Source organism: Camelus dromedarius, chromosome 2 (genome assembly GCF_036321535.1).
Source record: "Camelus dromedarius isolate mCamDro1 chromosome 2, mCamDro1.pat, whole genome shotgun sequence".
Lineage (NCBI taxonomy): Eukaryota > Metazoa > Chordata > Mammalia > Artiodactyla > Camelidae > Camelus > Camelus dromedarius.
This window is the reverse complement of record NC_087437.1, coordinates 12,806,601-12,823,545: the sequence shown is the minus strand read 5'-3', so window position 1 is coordinate 12,823,545 and position 16,945 is coordinate 12,806,601. Positions and strand designations below refer to the sequence as shown.

The 16,945-nt window shown below is 44.9% G+C and overlaps 2 protein-coding genes across 7 annotated transcripts in view; one reads left to right on the top strand and one right to left on the bottom strand.

The window, feature by feature from the left end:
- Positions 1 to 2,980: 2,980 nt before the first annotated feature.
- On the bottom strand, positions 2,981 to 16,708 carry OXSM (3-oxoacyl-ACP synthase, mitochondrial). Of its 4 annotated transcripts, none has more exons than XM_064491168.1 (3): positions 16,516 to 16,708; positions 7,884 to 8,052; positions 2,981 to 6,060 (listed from the first exon to the last, which is right to left on the bottom strand). In XM_064491168.1, the coding sequence occupies exons 2-3, from the start codon at positions 8,033 to 8,035 to the stop codon at positions 5,658 to 5,660; spliced, it is 555 nt and encodes a 184-aa protein (XP_064347238.1). In that variant the 5' UTR covers positions 8,036 to 8,052; positions 16,516 to 16,708; the 3' UTR covers positions 2,981 to 5,657. The 4 variants fall into 4 exon arrangements, with proteins under 4 accessions (XP_064347238.1, XP_064347237.1, XP_031290986.1 ...); XM_064491167.1 differs by having other exon boundaries at positions 7,884 to 8,996; positions 16,516 to 16,596; XM_031435126.2 differs by lacking the exon at positions 16,516 to 16,708 and adding an exon at positions 10,535 to 10,683 and having other exon boundaries at positions 7,884 to 8,996.
- NGLY1 (N-glycanase 1) overlaps positions 16,376 to 16,945 on the top strand; it is a 47,938-nt gene continuing 47,368 nt past the window's right edge. For all 3 annotated transcript variants that reach the window (XM_064491162.1, XM_031434994.2, XM_031434951.2), the window contains exon 1: positions 16,376 to 16,536. In XM_064491162.1, the coding sequence (XP_064347232.1) occupies positions 16,406 to 16,536 (131 nt within the window). In that variant the 5' untranslated portion in view covers positions 16,376 to 16,405. The remainder of the gene's footprint in view (positions 16,537 to 16,945) is intronic.

Here is a 16,945-nt window from a genome sequence, read left to right as displayed (position 1 = left end):
TTTGCCAACCTCTCACTGGTTGGGAACTCCAGTGGATAGCCCCAGAAGGCTTCTTTGGCAGCTGCCTTGGGCACTGTTTAGAACACACAGGGCATGTTCTTGCTGCATTAACTGACTCACTGTATCTCAAGGGCAATCCAGGATTGTTGGCAGAGTACAATCCCATCCAGGTGCTACAGTGGCCACTCTTCCTATCCACTCCACCTACTCGTGTATCTACTGAAGGGTCAGTTACTAGGGCTCATACCAGAGCCAGGGCATCAGCATCCTTATTGCAGGGGGTGGGGGTCAGCACCTCATGAGCTGGGAGGTGGAAACAGCGAAGACTGACTCAGGCTTTTGAGGGTGAATCCACACGTCCCTCCACACATCCTGACCCGACAAAGGCTTATTCATGACCACCCACCTCTTGGCTTCCCACTGTCCAAGCCATAGAATTAATTCCTTTAGAACAGCCCAACTGTCAGTGCAAAGGGTTAATGGCCAGGACGCACCGGTGAGCTGAATTTAGTCCACAGGCTGCTGAAGTTTATTCCTGTTACAAGAAGAACAGAGTCTTATTGAACCTATGCAAGTAACTAGATTGCCCTGAAAATGAGAATACTCATTCTAAGACTTCTGCATTCAGGAGGGATCAGGTACGGAGAAAAAGATAAATGTTTCATCTTTGTTCACAATGGTGTATGTTAGCAAACTGCTGATAGTTTAGGAGGGGGAAAAAAGGTTTTCTTAAATGTGGAAAAATAAAACGTAAAAGAACCACCAACATTTCCAATTTAAAAAATCATAAAAATTATAGTCATCTTGAACAGTGTTTTTCATTAGAGTTCTGTAAATTCTTATTCATTTTAGTGGTATGATTTTAGTTATCTGAAACCTATATTTTTCCATGAATCTCCTTGAAGATGAAGCATTCTTGGAGGAACACTTTTGCAAAAGCATCAGAGCATGACAAATGTCTGTAAATGACAAAAGACTTGAAAATGGGCATGGTTAAAGATCTGATGCGAGTTCATTATAATGCAGTTGGCAAGGAAAGTTGGTTATTTCTCTGACACACATCCTCTTGGTGAGCTCCGCCACTGAGCAGGGGAGCTCCTTCACAGCAAAGACAGGCTGTGGGCATACGGCATGGGTTGTATGACATCACACCACGCAGAAGCACCAGCCTCCTAGAAGGCTGAACTGCCTTCCAAAGACACACCTGAATCACCAGCTCGGAGGATGCGGTGTCATCCTCAAGATGCAGCGTATGCTTAAATCAAAGACTTCTACATGGGGCTAAGTCTCCAATAAAAAGAACACAGAGGTCCAGAGACAAAGAGGGGTGGGGAACAGGAGTGGCCCCACTTACCATCACTCTCGCTGATCCAGTCACAATGAGGAATTTCATGCTTTCCATCCTTGCAACTCTGGACTCTGCAGCGTTCAAAGTCCTGATCTCCAAAGGGCACACACACTCTTGCCAGGGGACACATCAAGTGTCTCGTTGAACAACAAGCTGTAGTTACCACCAGGACACTTTGGACTTTTTGTGCCCGGAAACCAGAAAGTCAACATACTGGTTGTAGTATTTGACCCTAACCAGCTAGAGGTGGGCGCGCTGCTCTGTAGTCAGGACAGGGAGAGTGTGTGTGGAATCTGGGCGGTCTACTTGGGTGCCTCCTGGCATTCCCTGGCTTCTTGTCCCGGTGCCCTAGGACACAGCTGCAAGTGCTCTCTGAAAGGGAGTGGTGTGACTGCCAAGGGCTCCCACTCCCAGGAAGAAAGGCTTGAGCCACACGACTGGGGAAGCCCCAAGGCCTGCCAAGCTAATAGCTGGGGGCCAGGGGAACTTAGAAAGAATAGTGGCTTAGGGAGAGGATGGGTACCAGTGCGAACCTAAAACCAAATGCAGCATCAGGGGCTACTGCTTGTCCCCCTTTCTCTTCTAAATGCTCCTTCAGAAAGAGGGGCCCACAGGAACCACAGGAGAGCTGCCCCCTAAACTTGCCTGGTGAAGCAGCTGTCTGTGGTACAAGGGCGGCTCCTCTCTCCTGCAGGGTCCAGGCAGCACTGTAGCCAGGGGTGGGGGCACTAATGCAGGTCCACTCCTGAGAGTTTTGCAGCCCCTTCGATAAGAGATTTTAGGTCAAGATTGGGCACGTCAGCCTGGCCAAAACTTTCTTAGAGTGAGACTTCAATCTGAGACCCTTCTACCTAATCCTTCATTCCCATTCTCCCACTCTTTACAGATGCCAGACTCTTACCACAGCCTGAAGCTGCTCCCTGCCTTCTCATCCTCTTCAGCCTTCACAGGCATCTCCCCCAGTAAATTTCCTTCACAGAAAATCCTGCCTTGGTGCCTGCTTCTCAGAGCAGACCTGAATTAAAATAAGAGCTAACTATTATGACTTTTATTATCCTAAGTTGTCCACTTTTTAAACATAAAGACCCAGAGGGAGGGGAGGATATATGGCTCTTGGCACTAGACCACTGAAAATAATTCTCAAATTTCTAGCAGTTCTGTATTCTCAATGGCGTTGTATAACTTGTTATACACACATCTACCTTTCTCTATACACCGTACACACACACACACACACACACACAGTTGACCCTTGAACAATGCAGGAGAGGTGCTGACACCCATTCTCCAGTGTGCAGTCAAAAATCTGTATAACTTCATAGCCAACCCTCCATATCTGTGGTTCTGTATTATTACTATTGAAAATATCCATGCATAAGTGCACCTGCTCAGTTCAAATCCATGTTGTTCAAGGATCAACTCTGAACAATTGTATCCCTGTACATTTGTGATTTTCACAGAAAGGATTCTTTGCTTCAGAAGCTATCCCAGTTCTAGAAAAAAATTTTAAATGCTTATCTTCTGTTCAAAAGGCAATACATATCCATTTAAAAAATAACAGTAAGATAAAGTAAAATATAAAATAAGCTGAGTAGGGATTAGGAAAAGATTAAAAGTCAAAGGTATCCATACTGATTTAAAAAAAATTTTTAATCAGTAATAAAAGAGGAATGAACTACTGATACACTCAATAATATGGATAAATCTCAAAAAAATTGAGTGAAAGAAGCCAGGCACCAAAGAGTATATTCTGTATGACTCCATTTACATAAAATTCTAGAAAAGGCAACTTTTATCTGTAGTGACAGAAGGTTCCTCTGGAGCTGGGAGGATTGACTGCAAAGGAGCAAGAGGAAATTTTTCCAGTGATAGAAACGTTCTATATTTTGATAGAGGTAGTTCCACAAGTCTGTGTACACCTTTATCAAACTCACTTAACTGTACACTAGAAACGTGTGCAATTTACTATATATAAAGTATGCCTTAGTAAAACTGACTAAACAAACATGATTTTCAACTTTAGAATAACCTTGGGTCAAAACATCCTCCTTGCTATCCCTTCTGATTGGATCCCCTCCATAGGAATCTGGCCTCACCCCAACTTGTTCTCCAGTCTACAGCCAGAGTGGTATTTGTAAAAAGAAATGTGATCTTCTGCTGACAACTCCCATTCATCTTCACGTGTACCAGTCAGGGTTCAGAGAGAGAACCACCAAGACAGATACAGATTTAGACATTTGTTACAGGGACTTGACCTACAGTTATGAGAACTGGCTAAATAGTCTCTCTAAGGCTGTTAGTCAATCTATTACCGTCTGCTACTGGCAACTGCAGTCCACCGCGCAGGCAGTCGGGAAGGGAAAGTGGATGTAAACTTCTAATAACCAGCTAGAAAGCACAACCGTAAGGATGAACTGAAGTCTATCAGTTCTTGCTGCCTCTGATCTTGGTGGCACGGGGCAGAAGCTGGGCCATTCATGAAGCTCAACACAAACCTGGCCCAGGAGTCAGGGAAACTGAAGAAGGATCCAGGGCCAGGTGAAGCAGCTGGAGGTCCAGCCACTGTCTCACCTCAAGGAAGTCAGCCAGCAGAGCCAGGACATGTATGAGCTACAGAACGCTTGCTGCTTCACAACCGCTGTGCAAGTATCCCACAGGAATCTCTTGTGGTCGGCCCTAACCAAAAGCACAGTGAAGAGAATTCCGGGAAATGCAGTTCAGCCTAGCCAACTTGATACATTACAAAACCATTGTAACACCCCAAATCTTAAATGGCTTCCCATGACACTTACTGCATTAACAAAACTTTGATGTATCACTTTACCGTTGGTGGCCAGAACAAAACCAGGTCCATAGTTAGCACCCAATAAATTTTAGTGGAACAAACTGTATGCCAGTGGGATTTAAAACTGATTATAACAGAATGAATATGGCTGGAGTCTTAGGCATATAGCAAAGTCAGTGGGCAGACAATGTTGGCAGCCTATTAGTACGTGGGGAATGCTGTTCACTTTGGCAGAAATACACACATTCCATCTACCCAGTTATTAACTTTATCCCTTTGATATATAAACCGCCATTCCAACACAGACTTCCCGTCTTAGTCTGAGTTCCCCAGAAAGCAGAAATGAGAACAAAGTGGTTTGTTTAGGAAGTGATTCCTGAGCAGGATTAAAAATCAGAGCAGGAACAGGGAAGGGAAAAAAAGCCAATAAAAAGGGTGTTACTGAGCTGGTTAATGTTGGGGGCACTGAAGCTTTATCTCACTGGAAACCCCAGGAACTATACAGAACCTTAGGTATCATTCTGAAAGGAGGCCGAGGTGCTTATCCACCTCCCACCCTAGCTGGTTAAGTGCTGCCTTTAGGGAAATTGCCCCCCTCCCCCTCCCAACAATTCCAGCCAGAGGGAGAACCCCCAAGGTGGAAGAGGTGGAGGCCCCACCAGCACTTGTGGTGAGATGGTGGAGGCACACAAAACCATCTACCACAGCAGCAACAAAGCTAGAGGTGGGCGAGGTGATGTGGCTTGTGTCCCCAAGCTCTGCTCCACTTCCCAAAGACCTTCATCTCCACTGCTCACTAGGTGTCACCATTCATACAAAAAGAATAAAAAGTGCCAAACCAATTTCACTTCCTTCTTTCAGAGCACTGATAGCTTGGAAATTTAAGGAAATTCTGTTACTTTGCTTAATTCCAGTACAGACAATAGGAATAAGAGAGCTAACAGGTAAGGGGTAAACAGATCCCTGCTGGCTGACAGCTATATTCAAAGAGTGCTGACGAGTGATAAGAAACTCACGGTTGTATTTGTACTCCTTCCCTATACGCTGGCTGGGAATGGTGTGCCTGGAGTTGGAATACCTAGCACAGAGCAGCTATTTGCCAAATGTTTGCAAAAGGGACAAGAGTGGGTGAAATGTCGTGAAGAGTCGTTTGACCTAGAGCATCAGGAAAACACAGATCAGTGCTTCTCATGTGGGGCTCCTCCTTCCCCCCACCTCCTGGAAACATCTGGCAGTGTCTAGAGACATTTTTGGTTGTCACAATTGGGGAAGGAGGTGCTATTAGAATCTAGTGGGTAAAGACTAGGATGCTGTTAATATAACACAGCTCCCCTCCCCTTTCCCCAACAAAAAATTCTCCTGCTCAACATATCAACAGCGCCAAGGTTGAGAAACCTTGACAAAGGTAAAGGATATCTGGGTATGGATATATAAGGATATTGATTTATATAAACATATTATTTCTCCACTGAATGCAGTTTATAACATTAAAAAAAATCAACATTTAATTACAAATGATTTGACCTACATGCCAGCAATACAAAGTGTCGCATTAGTACCACCAAAGCCAAATGAATTGGTGAGTCCAATACATCTTTTCTCAGTTTTCCATTCCTGTGCCTTGAGTGGCACATAATTGAGATCAAACTGTGGTTCTGTACAATCCAGATTTAAGGTGGGTGGCAATTTTCGATGGTAACAAGCCAGGGCGGTAAAAGCTGCTTCAGCAGCACCCGCAGCCCCCAGCAGATGTCCCGTGGCTCCCTTGGTAGAGGAAACTGCGAGGGCCTGTGCATGATCTTTGAAAAGACGTTTGATGGCTTTGTTTTCAGCAGCGTCTCCCAACGGTGTAGAAGTAGCATGTGCGTTGATGTAGGATACCTCTTCGGGTCGTACACCTGCATCTTTTACAGCAGCAGCCATACATCTAACAAGATCGGAAAGGAAATTGGATGTATCAGAACCACATTTAATTTTAACAAGAAATTCATTATCTGCATGGCTTATGTAAAAGCAATAGCCAAGTACACTGGATGAAAAGAATTTTTTATGCTCTAACAACAGCTCTAGTAATAGAACAGCATCTTGGATCAACATGTGAGCAGGAATGCCACCTGCATGGGAATAAAGTCACCCCCAGAACCTGGGACTGATTCATCACACGTGAGAAACATACAAGCCTGTGGATTTTATAATCTGTAACTTTTCATTGTATTTGAAATGCCCTTTTGTCCTTGAGGAAAAATCCATGAAAATTAAGAATTTTTTATCAGTGGGGTATGTAAGTAGAGTTAAAATGGGGAGAAGAAAATTTATAACTATATTTTAATTTTTTCTTTCATATTTAAATGTAAAACTTGGCCAATAAACTAAAAAATTTCCCAGTAAGCTAAAAAATGTCTGTACCATTACTTTAGTGCTTCAAATAACCTTTCAAAATCCTCTTATTCAGGCTATAAGAATCTAAATAAATGAAGTATAACGCTAAACAAAAAAACAAATCCAAAAATAAAACATTTCTCTGGGAAAACCCTTGAAAAATCCCACGGATGTTAACACCTTCTCTTTTAGTTCTTGATCTCTGGGCTGCATATACTTCCTTCAGAGGCAGCTCAGAGTATAATTTGAAGTGTGCTGAAAGGATTCACCTAAACATAACTGTTTCCTCATCTAGCTGGCTACTATGTTTGACATTTCCAGCACCAGCAACTACTCACTAAAACTAAAAAGTATAATTCAGGGGTCGGTGAACTATGACATTGGCTAGATTCCTGTTTTTGCAAATACATTTGGCCCTTCAACCACACAGGGGTTAGGGGTGCTGCCCCCTCCCCTCAGCACAGTGGACAATTCTCTGTAACTTGACAGTTGGCCGTCCACATCCCCAATTCCACATCCACGGATTTAATGCAGATCACGCAGTACTGCTGTATGTATTTAGTGAAATAAGTGGCATGTAAGTGGAACCAAGCAGTTCAAACCCATGTTGTTCAAGGGTCAGAGACTATGGCTCACAAAGCCAAAAATATTTATTTTTTATTCCTTTAGAGAAAAGGCTTGCCAACCCGTGGCTAATTTAACAGATTAAAACACAATATGATCTAAGTAAGCTAAACTATTAACTAACATATTAACATACTATCAGAGGGATTTTGGGGGCTTGGGGTTTTTTGTTTGTTTTGTTTTTTTTACTTAACTCACTATGTCTTCTACAATGATAGCAACTTGCTTTTCTAAGTGTGGTCCATAGACCAGCAGCAGGACCTAGGGGCTTGTGAGAAATGCAGAATCTCAAGCACCACCATAGACCTATAGTCAGACTCTGCATTTTAATAAGAGCGATTAAAAGTTGAGACGCACCAATTTAATAACAGCAGAACCCTGCTGAAATGGAGCAGAGACCAGATGCATCTAGATCAAAGGGTTAACCTTCCTGTCTAAGTCTGATGAAAGGCTTGTGGGAGGGAGCACCCTGACAGCTGTTAAGCACAACTGAAGGTATGTGAACATGGCCTTCTTCACAACTTCACTGTCCTTAACTAAAAATTCAGTTTTCTTAAGGATAATCAAATGTTTTCAAATATATCGAACACAGTAAAGCAAAGAATTCAAAAAAAACTGTTTGGCCTAACATGGAAAAACAACAGAGATACAGTACACTAAGGCCAAATACTACAATTTTTCCTAAGTTGAAACTCCAATAAAGGGTTTTATCTGAAGAAATATTTGGAACAAACCACCAGTCTTTACCTGAAGGCACCTTCTCCTCCAGGATCAGGGGCGGTTATGTGACCAGCATCACCTGAGAGTCCGTAGCCCAAAATTTCTGCGTAGATCCGGGCCCCTCTTTGAACAGCATGCTCACGTTCTTCTAGCACCAGCACGGCGGCTCCTTCTCCCATGACAAAACCATCTCTCTCTGGATGAAATGGTCGACATGCCAACTTAGGATCAGAGTTTGTGCTCAGAGCTCGGGCTCTGGAAAACCCAGCAAGCGATAAAGGGCTGATGCAAGAATCTGTACCTCCAGCCACCATCACATCAGCATCGCCGTGGGCTATAAATCTAAAGGAGTCTCCCACAGCATGAGCTCCGGTGGTACAGGCTGTGGACACCGCATGGTTGGGGCCCCTGAGTTTATGTCGAATGCTGACCTGGCCTGCGGCCATATTGACCAGAATCTTAGGGACAAAGAATGGGCTGACTTTGTTGTAACCTTTCGTCTGAAACATCAAAGCAGTTTCAGAAATAACTTCAAGAGGAACCATTCCCATGCCGATTGCAACACCAGTAGCCAGCTGATCAGCTTCTGACTGGGGATGCCAGCCGGAATCTTTCAAGGCTAACTCTGCAGCCCCTATGGCCATGATGGTGGGAGAAGACATGGCCTTGACGTCTGATTTGGTCACAAAGTTTTGTTCATTGAATTGCCCTTCATCACACCCTCTTGGCACGTAAGCAGCAACACTGCAAGGGATAGTCTTGTACTCTTCACCAACCAGCGGAACAATCCCACTCTTTCCCTGGATTAGACGATCCCATACCAGCTGAGTTCCAACACCAAGTGGAGTCACTAAGCCAATGCCTGTAATGACAACCCGCCTACGCAAGCTGGAGGACGGCGCAGTTCCGGAAAACCTCCTTTCACTTATTAATCGCTGGCATAATCGTGTATGTATTAGAGGAGAGTTTGTCATTTTTAGAAAATTTTGCAAGCAGTTTGACAGCATGGTTGAGATTCAGATGATCAGAAACATTCCTGTAACAGACCACAGCACGCCCAGCAGGTACCCACTGTCGCGTAAACAGCTTAAAGGCCTAAGAAACGATAGCCAAGATGTTCTTTCAGGAGCTTGGTGTGAGCTGTTAATGAGCAGAGGGAAAATAATGTTACGTCATTTTAATTCATACTTATCATCAAACTACCTGTTTGGACTTAACCCTTTTTAGACTCTCAGACATTCCAAAACAGGTGAAAGGACGATTCAGTCCATTTACCACAACAGAACTCTACAATGAGAAACACACGGGCACCCCCAACCTGATCCAGGCTGCGGGAAGCACCCTCTCACAGGACTACCGAGGCCTTTTTATGAATAGTATTCCTGGCGTCGGCGACACAAAACACATTTCAGGGCCTATTCTTGGGGTAAGGCTGAGTGTTTTGATCTTCAACGTGGAGATAATCAGGGTTTCAGGGACCGCGAAAGTCAGGGGCGGGAGAAAGGGGGAGCGCAGGGGTGGGGCCAACTCCCCGCACCGCCCCTCACACCCGAGGAAAGCGCGGCGAGAGGAAAAGACGCCAGGCCCAGGCCCTCCGCTCCCTTCTCCGCGCCCAACCTCGCCCCGACCCCGCGGGGGAAGGCGGAAGGAGAAGAACAGCCAGCTCCTGCTACCTGCCCCCGGCCTCGTGCGTCTCCGGCGCTGCGCTGGCGTGCGCACGCGCACACGCACACGCTCGTCCGCACAGGCGCGCGCACGCGCACACGCTCGTCCGCACAGGCGCGCGCGCGCCTGACGTGCGCGCCGGGCCGGCGGGTGCCCTTCGTCCGCGTCACCTTGGCAGAGGTCAGACCGCGGGAGGAGGCGGGTGCGGGCTGCGCTGGGGAAGGCTCCTCTCGCGTAACCTCAGCGACTAACCAGGAACGTGCACGTAACGCGAAGCGATAGCTTTTTTGCCTATCAAAGAGGATTTTTGTGTGTGTGTTTTTTTGGTAATAATAATGCCCAAACATCCCCCTGCTGTGGGAAAAGGGACATCATCCTATGCTACTGGAATCCTAGAGAAGAATGAAAGAAGTGACTGTATCCTTAGAGTTATTACTGTATCTCCCAAAGCTATTAAAAATAACAAAGTAGAACTAATCAAAATGCCCAACATCAGGAAATCGGTTGTGTATTTTGTGATACATCTAAATGCTGTGCAGCCAGTTAAAACAATTTTATAACTGAATATTAATGTGGAAAGATGTTGAAATCATGTTAGAAATTGCAAGTTGTAACTTTTTCCTTTTTTTTTTTAAGATTTTTTGGGGGGGGAGATCTGCAAGTATGAACAATAATTGTGATGTTCCTCCCCCCTTACTTTTGCTTAGCCTTGTTTACTATTTCTCCAGTAAACAAATAATGCTTTTGTAATGATAAAGGTATTTTTGCATTTAAAAAATTGTTTTCAGATCTGGGGCAGTGCTCAAAATATTACACCCAATGTCTGACTAGAATGGAGACAAGAATAGAATAAAGAAGAATGTATATGTTTATTTCTAAATGTTTGAAAACGTCACTAAGTTTTATTTGCTCAGAGCTGGCTGTGACTCTATCAAGGGAAAAATAACATGAAAATATAAAAAAGCAAGAAATCAACAAAGTGGTATTTATTTAGATGACTATCTACTGCTCACCTGCTGTCCCAGGTGTGTTTTGTGTCCTTTTTCCTTCTTTAAAAAGATTGGCCATTTAATCTGCATCTGAACCTTTCAGCGTATTTATTTCTTCCCGGGCAATGCTCTTGAAGCGCTCATTTCCAAGTAAAGGCCTCTGCCTTCTTTTTTAGCTCTAGAGAAGAATTTGGGAGAAGCTTAGCTTTTCCTGGTTAGTACTGGATTAAAATGTGTTTGGAAATACACTTATTCTAAAGTAGTTCAGGGAAGCCCAGTATGACCTTGAATCATCCTTAATCCAAGGCCTGTTCATTCACTTCTTAGCACGACCTTCATTCAATACAACAGAGTTACTTTAAGAGGAATTAAAACAAACTTGTGGTCATAAAATACAACTAAAACTTAATGAGTGAGAAGTACCCAAACTTGTTCTTTCCTCTCTCCATTGCTAAACAATATTTTAAAATCATAGTGTGAAAAGGCCTACGATATTTTCTTTGAGACCAAACTTATATGAAACACATAGTTTTAACATGCTTTTCTTTTTCCTTTTGTAACATCATAAAATTATCTTGGATAAGAAGTGACAAATCACCAACAAGTCCGATCTTTCCTTTAGTCTGGAAAGGGGCGAGAAATTTTATGATATTCTAATTGCTGTATATAATTTAGTACCATATTCCTTGGTAAAATACCAGGGTCTTTTCTTGCACCAAAATCTTCAAAGGGGCTCTACTACCATAGCCTCCTAGTCACACTTAGGTTTACTTAAATTTTTTGTAATCTGATTCAAAACTATCTTTCCAGATATGATTCCCATTCTCTATTAAAATAGATTTCTACCCAGCAAAACTAATCTATTTCTAGATTGACTTCAGCTTTTCTTTTTTCATCTCTGTATCTTTGCTTGTACTTTCAACATTCATTTTCTTCCTAACTTGTGCTAGAAGCTGGCATATGAAAATTAGTAGGGTATGGTTCTTGCTTTCAAGAAGTTTCAAGTTCACAGTCAAGTAGAAGCTGACAGCCTTGGAGACAGATATGTGCAAACTACTGAAACAGATGCTGTAACAGAAGAATGTAACAGAATTATTATAATAACACAAAGGAGACAATGGGGTCTGTGCTACCTTCCAAAGTCAGAAAAGGCTTCAAAACAAGTGAACTTTGAACTGCATCTTGAAAATGAGTAAATGTTTGTAGCTAGTAAATTTGGCAGGAAAAGGGCATCCTCACAGGCAGAGTAGAACAAAGACCTGGAGCCCTGGTATCTCCCACAAACTGCTGGTAGTAGTTCCACGTGATCAATGTTGGATTTGAGGTGTGAGTGAAAGTGACACACAGACTGATAGGAAAAAGTCTTGGGTGTCGTGCTGAAAACTCTGGATTTGATCCTGCAGGTCAGAGATGATATGCGGGCAGCCCTGGTCTAATATGGACTGCAACATTCTTTTGTTGAATCTAAATTCCTCCAGGAAGGAAATGGTAAGCTCCCTCATTCCCTTCACCAGGGTCTCTGCTCCTCCTTTTCTTCTTGAACAAAGCCACTGAGGACATTCAAGTTACTTGCCTGACTCCTGACATCATTTGACTGTACGATGTGGGCAAAGATTAGCCATAGAAAACTTGTCACCAGAAGAATAATATGATCAGCTGGGTGGTGTAGAAAGATCACCATTGCAGCAGTGTGCAGAGGGGATTTGAGATGTGGGAATGGACGTGGGGAAGAGAGTTAAGACTGGTGAGGCCCTGAACTGAGGCAACGGCAAGGAGGAGAGATGGAGACGATGTTGAGGGGGAAATGTGGCTGGGATCCTGTCCCTTTGTACATCGGGACAGGGGGACAGTTTATCTCACAGCTGGGAAGTCCTCCTCTTCGTCACCTCATAAACCTCCAAATTTAAGGGTTCTGTTCAAATTCTTCCTCTTCCATGAAACTGCAACCACAGTGGAATTTTCCTTCCTCTAAACTAATAGTTCTCAAACTTTACCTTGCATCAAAATCATCTGAAGGGCTTACCACACAGATTGCGGGGCCTCACCTTTAAAGACGGGGCCTGAGAATATTCTGCCGAATTCCCTGATGCTGATACTACTGGTGTAACTAGTCACAATGACTCCCATGAAAGCAGGGCCTGGGCCCATCTCCTCCCCTGCTTCATAGTGCCTAGCACAGTGCTTGGCTTTCAGTAGCCGCTTCATAAATGTTTGGTGAGTGAATGAACTATGGAATGAATTCATAAATACATACCCTTATATTGGCTGGTATTCATACACCACTTTGTGTGTTTCTTACCAAATGACTTCTGTTTTTCTTTTCACAAAAACTTTTTTGTTTCATCAACTAATGGGCTATCTGTATGTAAGGTATTCTTGGTTTTGCCCTTCCTACTAGATAAAAAGTATCTTAATGTTATCTATCTCAGACTGCTTTGCACAGAGCAGGTGTGTGATAAATAGTTATTGGTTAATTACTGTAATCAATCACACGACAGTGAATCACCAGATCAATTCCTGAAAGGCTTCAACCCCTCTCCTTGCTGATGGTCTTTATTGAGGTCAACATTTTCTTTTTTTTATGACAAAACCTCTCCTGGGGAAATTTTAGTGAGTTACTTCTTTATTCTATTTCATTTAAGAATAGTGTCAGCTCTAAAAATGGTGTTCTTAATAAGCTAGAATCCTTAAAAAAAAATCATTACTTTGGAACAAAAGAAAAGTGAAATGAAAGAATAGGAAGTTCAAAGCTGATTGAATACTAGAACATCCTTTCATGTGTTTGAAGCAATGGGGGATATAAAGAGATTAAGAGTAGCTTAATATCTTCACCTTTTCTAAAGAAAACTGAAAAATAAAAATATTTTCAACCTGACTTAAGTGGAAGAAGCAGAGAGGGAAAAGAATGAGTCAAGTCCCCTATAATAAATTCCCCTAAGAGCTTCGTAAGTGGTGCTATCCAAGAGAGATTGTAGTTACTCAAAGGAACTCAAAGAGTAATTGGAAAGGATTTAAATTTCAGGTGATTTAAAATAAACAATAATTTACTGAATTCCCCTTAAAATGAGGATTTCTATGATATTCTAGACTGTACATTATTATCACAGTATTAACTTTATGGCGTTGCTTTTCAACTGTGGTTGCATGTTCCCCACAAAATTACCCTAAGGCCATTATCTCTGTCAAGGGGAAAACTGGACTGATAACCTTCGGTTCCTCCTCCCGCCACACACACGCACGCACGCACACGCGCTCGCGCACACACACGCGCTCGCGCACACACTCCTGCTTCATTTCTAGAGCACTTCCACTGGTGTTCTGTATATACTGTGTTTCCTCTTAAGATTTTATTTGGAAAAAAGTGTTCTGTTGCTTAAAAAAATATACTAGAAAATATATAATAACCTTATATAATTAATATAAGGATAAATAAATGTGCTGATGGAAAAAAAGAAACTGAAATTAAGGAGAGTATAGTTTGTGATAGAGACAGCTAGTTGCAGCCCTAGCCCCGCACCTTCCTCCATCCTTTAGGGTTGTGAGTGGCCACATCCAGCCAGGGACTGCATTTCCTCATCTCCCCCCTTTTATCTGGATGGCGCTTCATTCTCACCAGCAATGTGGTAGAGAAAATGCTGTTCCTCATTTCTGGGCCATGTGCTTAAGAACCAGGGATGCTGCCCTTTTGCCCAATCACTAACTAAATGTAGAGGTCTCTGAGGCTCTGTGGCAGCAGTAAGCTAAATCCAGCAGGCTGCCTGTTTTGGTAAATAGTTTCATTGGAACGCAGCCATACCTGTTCATTTTAAAATATAGTTGCCCCTCAAACAACACGGGTCCACTTATATGCGGATAGTTTCCAGTAGTAAATACTACAGCACCACACAGTCCACCGTTAGTGAACTCCTCAGATATGGAACCACAGATACAGAGGAAGCCTGTATGCATACCCCGGAAGTTATATGCAGACTTTCGACTGCACAGAGGGTTGGTGCCTGTAACACCCCGAGCTGTTAAAGCATAAACTGCAATGCTGATGGAACCACAACCACACAGGCAGAGTTACATAGTTGAAACAGAGACCCTATGGCTACAAAGCCTTAAACATTTACTATCTGGCCTTTTACAGAAAATGTTTGTTGACCTTTATGTTACGGGATGGAAGGAGCCTGGGGCCCTGAATCATTATTTGGAGGAAAGCTGCTCTCTGACAAAGGACACCTGTGCTACTTACTCAATTTTTGCGTGAACAAGAAAGCCATTTATCTTGTGTTAAGTCACTGAAATTTTTAGTTACAGCAACTAGCAATACACTATCAGCTGAACACACTTTTTGGAAGCTGGTCCCCAAAACTACATATGTATTAAAAAAAAACTTCTCACATTTATCTGGCAAATGAATGGTAACTGAAGTGGGTGGTATAGCTCAGGATTTTGCTCAGAGATATTGGAAGAAAATTTCAAATTTAAAAAGCAAATAACATTTAAAGAAGCTACTTAGGCAAATAACTTATCTTAAAAACATAATGTCAAGAAAGATATTTGTTGAGGTTTGGAAAGGAATTTTTGCCAAGAAAGGAAGCCATTGGTAAAGTACACTTTACAGAGCATAGTGAGGCAGAGGATGAATTAAGGAGGTTAGGGTTCATCTTCCAAGAAGAATAAAGGACACTGATCACATGATCTACCCAGAAAACAAAGTCACAAATTGATACATGCCCTTACTATATGGGATGCATCATTTTGCTGTATTTCCTTTCCATTCCATTCTACTCTATTTCATCGTTATTGTGTGTTTTATTTTGGTCAATTTAACCCACTATGTTTCAAACCCTGTGGTTTTGAAAATCAGTTCTTTACAGAGACATCATACTATCTGAGCTGGGGCTTATGAAAGAGATTTTCTTTTCTTTTATTTATTTATTTATTTATTTATTTTCAGAGGAAGTACTGGGGATTGAACCCAGGACCTTGTGCATGCCAAGCATGCACTCTACCACTTGAGCTATACCCTCCCCCAAAAGATTTTCAGTCATTTATTTAATTCTAAAAGGAATCCATATAGCAGAAACCTAGTGGTGTTTACAGCCATGCGTTAGGTGAACATTGTTTGCTCCTTCCTTCTGGGGTCTTTCATCCACATTTATTTAAGAAGGCCTGACAACCTACGAGGAAGCTGTAGGATAGTTTCATTTGGGAAAAGGGGGTGGTTGGAAATATAGGGGGGTTCTCCACCTGCCTGGCTGCATCATTTGGGGCTGGCACTGGGGCTGGGAGGAACCCTGGTTTCTTTGGTGCACCAGCCAACACTCGCTGGCCCTGCCCGAAGTCTCCCGCCCCTATGACCAGCCTTCCCACCCGACCCCGCGGCCCCGACCACCAGATATCTTAAAGCCTCTCCGCCCGGACGACCAAGACCACGCCCCCGACTGGTTGAAGCCCCGGGGCTCTGACGATCCGCGCCCTCCCCCTACCCCGTCCAAATCCCCGACGCTCCCCTAAACAGCCCCTAGTCCGCCTGACTGAGCCCCGGCCCCTCCTGGCGTGCCCTCGCCTTTCCCGGACTAGGCCCCCGCCCCTGGCGACCAATCCCAGCCCCTCCCGGCCGAGTCCGCTGCCCTCGGGGACCAGGCAAACGCCCCTGCCGGACAACCCGAGCCCCTCCCCGCCGAGCCGCTCGTCCCCCAAGGCCGAACCCCCGCCCCTGGAGATCAGCTCCCGCCCCTCCCGGCCGACAACCCCCGCCCCTGGAGGCCAGCCCCCGCCCTCGCGGCCGAGCCCCCGCCCCTGGAGACCAGCCCCCGCCCTCCGGCCCGCCGCAGAGGCGCGGCGCACGGAGGCGCCTGCTCAGTGCGCACGCGGCGCGGGGCGCGGCGACGGCCGCGGCGCTCGAGCATGGCGGCGGCGGCGCTGGGCAGCTCCTCCGGGTCTGCGTCCCCGGCCGTGGCCGAGCTGTGCCAGAACACCCCGGAGACCTTCCTGGAGGCCTCCAAACTGTTGCTCACCTACGCGGACAACATCCTCAGGTGCGGGCTGCGGCTGGGACGGGTGCCGCGCGGGGCGTAGCGCCCGCTCCGCCGGGGTTTGGGGCGCCTGGCCGGCGCCAGGGGCGGCGAGGCCGGGAGGGGCCCGGGCCTGGCTCTCGCTCAGGGGCCCAGAGGCCGGCCGGCCCCAGCCCCGCCCGAGGGGAGAGAGTCTCTTTGCACCTGTGACCTGACACCTGCTGTAGGGGAGCCCGGGGCGAACTGAGTCCCGGGGCGGGGCGGGGCGGGGCGGGGCGGGGCGGGGCAGAGGAGGCGGGAAGGCGCGCCCCGGGGTCTGGCCTCGGGTCCCGCCGTTTAACCGTCTTCGGTGTCAGCACCTAAGCGGTAACAGCGTTTAATTCTCACGGCGTGAGTTTTACCCAGCAGCGTGCCTTAAATTGGCACATGCTTA

What these genes read in the sequence shown, in the direction of transcription:
- OXSM (XM_064491167.1), bottom strand. Translation starts at nt 8,863, where the DNA reads ATGCTGTCAAACTGCTTGCAAAATTTTCTAAAAATGACAAACTCTCCT. An exon ending in GGAGGAGAAGGTGCCTTCAG is followed by an intron (nt 6,061 to 7,883) that starts GTAAAGACTGGT and finishes CGATCTTGTTAG; the next exon opens with ATGTATGGCTGCTGCTGTAA.